General features: G+C 31.4%; 1 protein-coding gene across 1 annotated transcript; it reads right to left on the minus strand.

Moving 5' to 3' along the window:
- Positions 1-312: 312 nt before the first annotated feature.
- LOC109121062 (uncharacterized) lies at positions 313-892 on the minus strand. Its single transcript, XM_019215541.1, has 2 exons — positions 581-892; positions 313-507 (listed from the first exon to the last, which is right to left on the minus strand). The coding sequence occupies exons 1-2, from the start codon at positions 890-892 to the stop codon at positions 313-315; spliced, it is 507 nt and encodes a 168-aa protein (XP_019071086.1).
- Positions 893-12,208: the final 11,316 nt, after the last annotated feature.

The following is a 12,208-nucleotide window of genomic DNA, read 5'->3' on the forward strand; positions in this document are numbered from 1 at the left end:
GGCTACTTGGATTTTTGTAACAAAATAATCTTAGTTGATTCATTTGTCTTCTATTAGATTCCTTCATAAAAGTATGTATGGTAGATTCGAGTGTTCTTTATGGGCAATTTTAGATCGATTTTTCTATTGTAAATGCCTTGTGTTTTTATTGTAATGATTTAATTGAAGGAATGAAGATAATTTGTGCCTCAAAAGCAGTAAAAATTGATCATTCATGCCATTAATTTGCTCTAGTGAGCTCCACGTTTCAAAGCAGTCAATACAAATTTCTACTGCTAATTACACAACAAAAAAGTGATTTTTCTACATAAATTAGGCATTTTTTGGTGCACTAGATGTTCCACGCTTGTTTTTCCTTGACTGAGTGATACGTTGCAACTGTGAACCAGTGACAACATCTCCACGATTCCACTTGAGTCCTCGAGGCTTATAACCAATATCAATATTTGTTGGAGTTGCATCCTTATAAACTCTCGAATTGATAACTTTTTCTGCTGAAGTACCAGGCTGCATGGAAATATCTTAAAATGAGACTTTATATAGTAGAGTAAGAAATGAACAAAATTATGTGTACACTTACATTAAAGGTTTGACTACCACTTGCATTTGTATAGATGCCAAATCCTATAGTATTGGTCCTTTTTTGTCTTCCTGTTGATATTGAAGCTTCCACAGCCGTTGGTTGATCAGGTTGCTGACTTGATACATCTCCAATGTTGAAAACACTGCCTTTTCCAATTTCACTGGCAGTGCCAGTACCTCTACCAGTGCCTTTACCAGTTCTTCTGTCAGTACCTCTCCCAGTGCCTCTCCCATTGCTTCTGCCTCTGCATGTACCTCTGCTTTTAGCAGGTTGTTGCTCTCTTCTAACAGCTGAAGAATCAAGAAACATAGAACTGGTTTGATGATTGAATACTGGTGGCTGACTTGAGCTTGATGGTCTACTAAAAAGTGGTGGCTGACTTGAACTTGATGGTTAGCTAAACAATGGTGGCTGGCTTGAGCTTGATGGTTGGCTAAACAATGGTGGCTGGCTTGAGCTTGGTTGCCTGTTTGGGTAGCCTCCAGGTTGTCCCATTTCAGCCTATTAATACAGTAATAATAATTGATTATTGCAAATAATTGAAGCTTATTATAAATGTATTAGAAGAGAATAATAACTTACCAATGTTGGACAAGATTTTTTGTTGTGGCCTAATTGATGACACAGTGAACATGTCATTTTTACTCCTCTTTTGGATAACTTTCCATACTTTTTTCTACGCTGATTCTTTGCCTTTCTTCTGCACTTTGGTGGCCTACCAGGCATGACTTTTGGTTCAGGAGGTTCAATCACTACACCACTAGTGTGAGGCCATATTTTCATGTTTGGTATTGGCTGTAGAAAATGGTTATAAGCCTTCAAAAAAAGTCTCTTTCCTATACCAATGTACCACTTTATGTTCAGGTTCTATGCCGTTGTGCTGATATGCAAGCACAACATGTTGACATGGTATGCCCCTCAATTTCCATGTTCTACATGTACATGTCTTCTTTCTTATATCAACAATATGTCTGTATTGACCATCTAAGATTTCATACCCAATATCATCATTGAATCTAACGTCACAAAATCTAGCAAGATCTTTGTTCTCTTCTAGTACTAGTCTAGCCATAGGACATATTTGAGATCCAAGTTTCAGCAAATTGCCTCATTGCAATATTTCTATCCATTATCTTGTGCCTAATATCCTCTAACATAGTTATGATAGCCTTATGTCTAGCAACTAGTATCCAAGAATTAAAAGTTTCACACATATTGTTTTCAACAATGTCACACTTAGAATGCTCTTTAAAATATGCTTTACACCAAGTAGTTTTTTCATAATGCAACAAGTCCTCACAAATTTTATTACCTAATTTGTTGAGTTTATCTATCTCATCTTCAAATTTCACTTCAAAACTTGACTTAGCACATCTCCAGAACTGTTTTCTTCTTTCTTCACCACTCCATAATTGATGCCAGTTGGACCAGATATATCTAGCACACCTTCTCTGCTCACTATCTGGTAGCAACTCACATAAAGCTGGTATAAGGCCCTATGTAAGCAATTGTAGCACAAACATTAAAAAGTATTAGCAACACAAGAAAAAAAATAATAGAACAAGATACAATACAAAAACCATTTACCTTCTGCATATCTGACATAACAGTCAGTCCATGTCCTGTGCCTAAGTTCAGATCTTCTATCAAGTACTTAAGAAAAAAACTCCAACTATGTTTTGTCTCTGTGTCAACAACAGCCCATGCGATTGGAAACATCTGTTGATTTCCATTTCTACCAACAGCAACTAACAATTCTCCCTTGCAAGAACCCTTCAGAATAGTCTGCAACAGCTTTTCTAAATTGTTCAGCACTTTCAAATACCATACCAAGCTCAAAAATTGCTACAACACAATCAGGATCAAATCTTACCTTTTTACTTTTTCTTCTTCTTGGTAAATCAACACCCTTCACAAATTTTGAATCCAATTCATCCCTACTGTCTTCACTGTCCAATTATGAGCTATCTATATATTGCTCATCACCCCCTAGTCTTCCAGTGTATCTAGCAGTCTTATTCCTTCTTATGTCTTCAAAGCCTCTATCAACACCAACTGTTCCAAGCTTTATTTCCTCAGTTTGAGTAGGTTTTTTCTTTTTCACTTTGTTTCTCCTTTCATTTCTAAGAGATCTTAATTCTTCATAAACCTCAGAGTCATCCACATCAGGAATAGCATCCTCTTGAGAGTCATCACTACTTTCTTCATTTGATTCAGTCCATTCCACATCTAGATCTGATATATCTCCTGGCTCAACTTTCACATTAACATTTTCAGATTCAGCCTCATGATTCAACCCTTCACTTGCAGTCACATTTATATCTTCTAAGTCTTCTTCAACGACAGACCCACAAAGCAAACCTGTTGTGATCACTTCTATATCATCCACCACATGCTTTACATAAATGTCTAAAAAGCCACCATCTTTTAGGTCTTTGATGAGATTTACTAATGTTAAATCAGTGTCTACCTCAATAAAGCCATTTTTTGTGGGGTCTTTAACACAGAATCCACCAACACTAATATACCCCAATTGTTTAGAGTAAAAAAATAACTCGATTATTGAGAAGTTGTCCTTGTCGATATTAACATATTCAACCTCGGCTTCCCCTTTATAAGTAATTCCAGTTTTGTCCTAAATAAACTTACCACCATGATGAATACGAGTTATAATAATGGCGTCCATAAGATTCCCTGAAACAAGGCCCAATTTTTTCTAACACGTTATGAACAATAAAAACCAAAAAACCCTAACTTTATCTAGATATTAACAACAACAACCACATTGATACTAAAACCCAGTATATATCAATAAAAAATACAGGATAAACACATATATTAAAAACACACAACCACAACAACATGCTCGTCACTTACCTCACACTCGTCAACTCAAAAATCGCGAATGAACAATCTTCGATGATTCCATCAACAAAACACTCGAAATCACATTAAAATCTAAGAATTTCTGCTGTAAAAGTCATTGAAAGGGAGAGATTCTTAGGGTTTTCTCGTTTAGAAACGGATTAGAAGTGATTTGGGGGGAAATTGATTTTTAGGTTTCATGACTTAATATGTGGCACTGACGTGTAACTGGGTTGGAGTGCATTGGTCAAAATTTCCACGTGGGGAAGGTTCATCTCACGCGCCTAATTACCAAAAATTATTTATTGAAATTTGGCTCCACATCAACCAAAAATATTTAAAAGGATCAAATTATAGGGGGTTAAATGATTTAATAGGAATCTTGGTTAGTTGAGGTACCTGGGAGAAAAGCGCGAACAACATTAGGGACCTGCTTATGTATTTGGCCTTTTAATAATTATGCATGTGATATACACATTCAAGCAACAATTCTCATAAAGGTTTCATATTTAAATGTAAAATCGAAAAAACACTTAAGCATCCATTCATCATTTACTAATTAAATATTTAATCGATATTTGAAATTAACTTATTAATGTGTAAGCTAATTCATTTTAGACTATAATCACACAGATTTGCATGTCTAATTATTAACACCATATAGTATTGTGCAATAGAATAATCGTTCGCTCATCCAAAATAAAAGAGAATAAAACTCAAAAAAATTCATATTAAAACGCAATTAAAGATGTTCACTTCAAAGTTTAATAAAAAAAATTACAATAATAATAGTAATAAAAAAATTTATTGATTAAAAAGGGAATATGTGGATACACCATAGGTGAGGTTTTATCCACTTAACTCCTATTTTGACATAGTATTTCCATAATTCTTTATTATCCCGAATTTAAATTCTAACTTGATTTAGTTCATAATTCCATTATTCTGGCAAAGAATGATGCAAAACATCATACCCTTTCCTCTCTGAAACTTGAATTTCACTTTCATTAAGCTTTTAAATTTTTTTGACAAAAATCTTGAGAAAATCCTATTAAACAACCAAGGGGATCCATCTTCAAAGACTTTCTCTATAAGATATTTTTCTTTTTTTCTTCGAATGTTCAAAGACTTAAACTCTCTTAGATCTTTTTCTTTTTTTTTCGAATGGTCCTTTCATCCCTTAACATACTTTGTGTATCTTTTGGGACACCAATCTATACGATTTCTTGCCTTCAGAAACATATCTTACGGCGGGTTGCTTTTTGATCTCGTCCTTTTGCTCTACTATGAGAACTCCCACTTAGTGTAATTTGAGCATATTCCTTTTAAGCCACATCTGAATTTGGAACAAAAAGAAATATGATTAATCCATCTTAACATGTCACAAATTTCTCATAAAAGGCTAGAAACTGTTTAAGGAACATTAGGACTAAAAGAATACACAAGGCCAATAAGATCCTAAAGAGGAAACATATAAAAATGATCCTGAATAGGACTCTCTCAATCCAAAAAAAATTAATTAAAAAAATGTATTTTTTCAGCTCAACTTAAAAAATTCATATCTTACTCATTTTAAGTCTTTTTCTCTATTGTATTATATTTTCGGAAAGCTTAAAACGAGCAGATTGTAAAATAATTAAATTTTTATCCAAAAACTGCACAACAAATTTCTAGATGGGTCCAGACATATGCAGTTTATTGGAAAACTGTAAAAAAGACAGCCAATTTTTTTAACAATTTGTATCTAACTCGATTTAATTCCTTTTTTTTATAATATTTTTTTCGGAAAGAAATGCACATCCAGATTATGATCAAATAAGTTTTGATCAAAAATATTTTTCAACCAATTTTCAAATTTCTATTAAACAAAAGCATTTTTTATATATATATAAATGCAGAGTTATTTTTTCATAGCAGGTCAAGTAATCCTATCTCTTTCATGATTCACAATCATATAGGATTTCGAATTCTATTTTCTATATTATTAATCCAAAATTAAATGTCAGATAAAAATTTATCTTTTACTAAATTTTTTCTTCTTATTTTTATTCACTAATTATTAAAAGAAATATACTCAATTTATTTTCTTAAATACATACAAAGTGAATATCCAAGAAAGCAACACATAATGAGATTAGTAACAATGACTCTGATACCACCGAAGGAACATTAAGAGGAATCAACAACAATATGTGTACCTTGTAATTCACAGCGAAAGTCGTCGATCTGCTTCTTTGATAGGTTGGTGCTCAAGTCCATCTTTGAATCACTAGGAAACAAAGATTTTGTGTATTGATGAATCTGCATAAGAAACTCAACACTTTTGTTTCTAGACTGAACGCTTGGTTTTTTATTTCTGTTTCACAGGTTTTTTTCTCTCTTTTCACGTTTAACGTTTTTACTGCTCACGTTTCACGTCTCTTATTCATATAAACTACTTCCACTAGGAGCTTTTTAAATAGGAGTTGAACAATTACATTGTAACTATTCAGTCTTATCCTTTAAAGGATCTATATTAACTAATTAATTAGTTGAATAAGACATTAAGACAGATTGGGCGACCCATGACACAAAAACTTACACAATGTAATTACAAATATACAACTGTATGCACAATATCAATCAGAAGATTTTATTAAACTTAAGAGTGGAAGTTAATTATCTTAAATTAAAAATTTATACAAGACATATAAGAGACTTTATAAATGATATTGAATTAAATAACGAAGATATATATCATCTTTTAAAAATATATTAATCATCAAAAATAGGTTCTTAATTAATTTTATAAAAAAAATTAATTTATGGTTTTTCAAATTAGTATATATTAATTAAATTAATACTAAAAACTAAATTATAATATTTCTTTGAACATCATATATACATATTTACAAATAGATTATATCGTAAATATAATGTCATTATGAAAATATTTGACAAAAAAGAGAATCTATCAAATCTGACTAAAAGATAAATGACTTGCAATGTTAAGCAAGTCAATACTACTAAAAGAAATGTAATTGAAAACATAACATAAATTCTTAATTAAAAAATAAATTTAATGTAATACTCATATGTCAAATCTGAACATAAAGTACATAATTGTGATCTTAAAAAAATGTAAATCTATAACTTTATATGAAGATAAATTTTCCTTCAAATTGAGAATTAGAATACTAAAATAATTATGCTAATAAAAAAATTAATTTCCCTTCAATTTGAAAATTAGAGTACAAAAATAATTATGCTAATGAAAAAATAAACATATAACCAATAAATCAAAAAAAATACAACAAAATATGATGAAAAATTCTATGAATAAGAAGGAAATGAAATATGAGCAATATAAAATAATATATATTTGGTTAAAAATTTGTTTGGAAACATTGATTGCGAGATGAATTCTTTTTTTCGAGGTTATTGCAAGATATAGGTGTTTCATGTAGACTTTAGGTCTTCCTTAATATACCTTTTGATTGCTTTATATCTTAATTATTATTTTTTTATTTTTACATTTTTTCATATTTCGCAAATAGAGTTACAACAATGTTGATCTTCATCTCAATAGATAAACAAATGAGGCTTCTACTACTTTGGTTCACCAAATCCTGTAAATTGACCCTTCAATTATATGGATTTTAACTATCCATGAGTCTTAATGAACTTCAGAATGTTAAATTTGGGTGAAACATTTTTCAACTCTGATGCTAATGATAATTTTCTTGACTAGTTAGATCTTAATCTATTCTGACAATGAGGAATAACCAAGTCTCTCAGTAGAAGACATGTGAAAGGCTATATCAATATCAACAGATAAGGAGACAAATGATGTCACACTTCAAGTTTACACTCTAGACGTGATGGACACTTAAAAATATTGTTGTTCCCAAGTGAAATTTTGTTTGACTACTAAGAAGAAGACTAACTCAAGCATACACAAACATCAAAACTGAAGTATTATTTAAAATAGTTTGCATAATCTCAAATTATCTGAAAAATATTGAGTATGAAATATAAAGTTTTTTTATGAAACATCTAAAATTGAATACTTAAAGACTACCCAACACTTTCTATCTAGGAAATCTCTACTATCTCAATATAGGTGAGGGGAAAAGACCCACGACACCTCAACAAGATACTAGTAACAAATCATAAATCTGGAGACCTCCATAAGCAAAGCAGCCTCACCTAAAAGCTGACAAGGGGATAAAGTGAACTCAATGAAATGCCTATTAATGGTTCTAAGTACTTGAATCTGCATAACGAACTGATATAGGTTGAATTACATCGATACATTAAATGTACGATATATAATAGGGTTGAATAAACAAATAACTGAGTTTCAAGACTAAAAGTAACTCAACTGAAGTATAGTATCATAAATGTTGAAAATCGTTTAAACTCTTTCTATTAGGATACAATAATAGTAAATATTGAACTGGTATTTGTGTGTGTATATATATATACATATATATACACACACACTTTACTTTATTGTAGAGTTTCTCTAAACGACAATTATCACTATAAGCCTCGTGATGATACAACATCTCATCCACCTTGCTGGAGTATAAAACATCTAATTCACTTGGGAGACTGAGGATGATATGCAAAAAAGATATCCAGACCTGCAAAGTCATTTTTGATTTTTTTTATAAAATTATCATTTTTCTCCTTTCAATATTTATATCGAGTCAATTATGATTGATCAGTGAAATTGATTGAAAATTTTAAACTATTCAATAACTATAGTAACTTAATTGACATGTATTTATTAAATAATTTATTTTAATTTAATTGATAATTAATGATTAAATTTATAATCAATTTTACCCATATATTAAAACAAGTACTAAGATTTGTTACTTTTAGTACATTATTAATTTTTAATTAGAAAAAAAAAAGTAAAAGGAAATCTAGGTCAAGAACTCGCCGTGCGGATGCGTCGTGAACACAGAAAAGACGAACTGTTTCTCTTTCTTAAAGGTAACTTCAATTTAAACTTACAAATTTATAGAAGCATTTAATCTTGTTGACATTAATTGCACACATATTTATACATATAATGATAATTGTAATGTTTTTGAATTAGGTAGATTTTAGAGTTAATGTTTCTTTTGCGTACTGTTTCTTTGGTTTTCCTTTTCTAATGAGTTATAATACTATCATTATATAATTGATAGAAAGCTAATGTATGTTATTGAAGGATATTCTATAAAATTAAGTTAGTCTTCTGCTTTATTTTGTAGTTGAAGTTACCAGATACGTAACTTGGATCTGATCTTGAATTTTCTTATAGTTATTGTATGATGATTCAAGTTTTGACATATTGAAATAAGTATTTATATGTAGAGTGTATTATTCTATATAAAACGTATTAAGGTGATAGTGTTTGGAGAAATTATGACTTAACCCTTGATTTAAAACTTGAAAAATATGATAGTCGAAATGTGAATTGGCATCAAGATTTATTTACTTGATTATAAATTCTAGTGAATTTTTTTGGGTCAATGCTAAATACATAATAATGTGAATGTTGTTAGTTTTGAAATCTTATCGTGGTTATTTATTTGAATAAATTGGTTTGAGTGGAAAGTTCAATTCCGAAGGACGTAGACAATTACTATACATCGAGGATCGTATCGCACACCACGATGAATGCATGGACATATATGTCCCCATGGGTCCCGGGCTGAGAGACAACATGTGTGTATCATTATGTCAAACATGCATACGATACTTGACATTGCATTTCATTGCATTGCACATCTTCATCATGGGTGAACTTGATCTTGTGTGTTATGGATCTTGTGAGTGTTTTTTTGTTAAACTTGTGATTAATGAACACTGAGTTTGTTGTTGAGGATATTTAATTTGTTAAAGTGTTGTTGTTGAGGACATGTAATTTGTTAAAGTGTTGTTGAGGATGTGTAATTTGTGTAAGTCTTGTTGTTGAGCTAGGTGCTATGTAAACTGTGAGTTGTTAGGGTGAGTTGGTGTCACGCAGGTTGTAGTTTTAAAGGTTTGGATGGGTGTAAAGAGTACCCCTATTCTATTCCCTTAACTTGTGTTTATAGGTTTGCTTTTTGAGTACCGTGTGGTTTGGTACTCATCCCTACTTCTACGATTTTTTGTAGGTTATTGGCCCAGAACTTTGTGATATATTCTCTTCTTTTTTCGAGGCTTCTCGAGGATTTGTGAGATAGCTGTTTGTCATCTCAGCAGACCTTCTTACTCCTGTTTATGATTTTGTTTGACTTGAAAGACAAAGTCATTTGAGACTTGCGTATTTTATTTCATTATAGTATTACATTAGAGGCTTGTACACGTGACAATCAGATTTTGGAGATATTTTAAGTTGATTGTGAATTTTCCGCATATTATTGTGATTGTTAAGTTTTAGGCTGACTTGTCTTGGTGGGATAAGATGAGTGCCATCACGTCCATTTTGGATCGTGATACCAGACCTGGTCGATTCAAGTACCTTTTCTTGCCCTCACTATTTTTAGCGGTTCAAGGATGAACGATGACTAAATTTTATTTGATGTACCAAATCTTTAGGTTGAATTGATTATTAGAACGTCTTATTTCAGAAAAAAAAACTCTTTCAATAGATTTTAAATGGATATTTTAGACTATTCAGTAATTATGATTAGTTCGTTGACAAATATTAGTTGGAAATTATCTCATGACCCAAAGTGCACCCTAGACGTAACATGACATGGTGCATTGGACCCCATGAGGCACTACACAAGTCGTTTAGCATACATCATATAAAATAATAAAATTAAAGATTTCAAAAGATAGCATTTTATATTTGAAAAGAGTTTGATAAAAGTAGTAGAAGTCTAACATAAGTCACAAAGCCATCTATTATATCAAAGAAGTGATTGTAATGTAACTCATACATCATATACCACATCCAAAATGAAAAGATATGAAAGAAATAAAAGAATTTTGGCCTTCAGATTATGAGGAGTCAATAATCTTCAATGTCTATACAGGATCACTAACCACGAGTGTACATGTAGAAGCGTTAGATCCTACATTAGGTAAAACAATGTAGGCACAAGTATGCATTAGTAAATGGATGTAGCAAGTATGATAACCATACATAAGTGTTATAAAATCATGCTAAAAGGAATTTATATGACATGCAATGACCACGATAAATCATGAATCAACATGTTAGAAAAGATAAGTCATAACCATGATCATGCAATCTAGACATCTTCGAAACAAATTTAAGAGACTCTTAGGATGTACATTAGTTCATCATTGTGGGAGATTTACATTTAGCCAACATAGACTATGTAAGCTATAACATGGAATCTAATGTATGCCCCACACCGAAAAGGGGTGTTCTAGTTGACAAGGTAAGGACCATAAATCTTGAGCTAAAGTGGATACACTAGCCAATGTCTATCTAAGACAATTCTATGGTGGAATATAACTATGGGACATGGGTAATTGTCACTTGTTCACTTAGTCCTAAGCATAAATCCTCCAACTTAACCGTTAATCTTAACTTATTTTTATCATTTTGGGACATGGATAGTCGTTGCTTGTCTTATCATCCGTGGGGTCACATCAAGTAGTCAATCAAAGCTAGAGTTAGAATAACTCCTAATTCTTGATTAAGTTTAGTTGAAAAAACCTTTCAACCCTATATGTGAGAAATCCTTTCACAATAACAACATCAATGCTTCATTCTCAAAGAAATCTTAAATCATTTATATAAATTTCATAAAGAAAATTGCATATCTTTATAAATTCATCTTTCTTAGTTTAAAAGCCCGATCATATGATCATAGTCTAGGAGCCTGTTTGGCTCAGCTTAAAAGCTGGTCAAACTGACTTAAAAGCTGGTTTTTGACTTATTTGACTGTTTGGCAATACTCAAATAAACTTATTTTAAGTTTAAAAAAACTTATTTTAAGCCAAAAGTTAAAAGCTGGGGTAGGGGTGCTTTTTTTTTTAGCTTATAAGCTGTTTTAAGTTGACCGTACTTTTACCCTTTTGCCCTTAATATTTTTATATAATCCCCAAATTACCCATCCTAACCCTAACATTTTCTTCCAATTTTTTCCCTTTTTCCTTCTCACGCTTGGCAGCTGCTGAACTTCTTCCTCTTCTTCCAAAGTTTCGGCTGCTTCTTTTTCTTCTTCTCTTTATCAAGTAAGTTTTTCTTCTTCTGCCTCTTTAGTTTTCTTTCTTTTTTCTCCATTTTAATACAGATTTGTGCTACCTCCGGCTCTTCTTCTACCTTTTTCTTTGTTATTAATGGATTCCATACATGGTTTCTCCATTGCTCTTGTTTTGTGTCTCAATTTTGAAAATATAACTTCCGAATTGTTGTTCTGTTTTATGTGCATGTTCTCTATGTTTTGAGATGGATATTGAATGTTAATATACAGTGTTTGATGCCTGAAAAATATTATCCGTTACTGGGTAAAAACAGGGTTATCGTTATCCACTGTAATCTACTTCGTCCACTGTTGTTCCAGCCATAATCATTACCTTTCCATCAAGACTACTAAGCATTGCACCTGTCTCATATAACTAACTCAAAGAAGGTCCTTCAATACCAGAATAATCTTCAGGCACAAAGTAACGTCTTTCCAAGAATCACTAAACTGCAAAAAAACGAAATGGTTAAAAAGACAGGTGAAAATAAAAACACTCTCAAACCAATAATAGAAGATAGTTACAAAGACCAATTCTTTATCACAAAAAGACCATCACATCACACTTAAAAAA

Source organism: Solanum lycopersicum, chromosome 9 (genome assembly GCF_036512215.1).
Source record: "Solanum lycopersicum chromosome 9, SLM_r2.1".
NCBI classification, from domain to species: Eukaryota; Viridiplantae; Streptophyta; class Magnoliopsida; order Solanales; family Solanaceae; genus Solanum; species Solanum lycopersicum.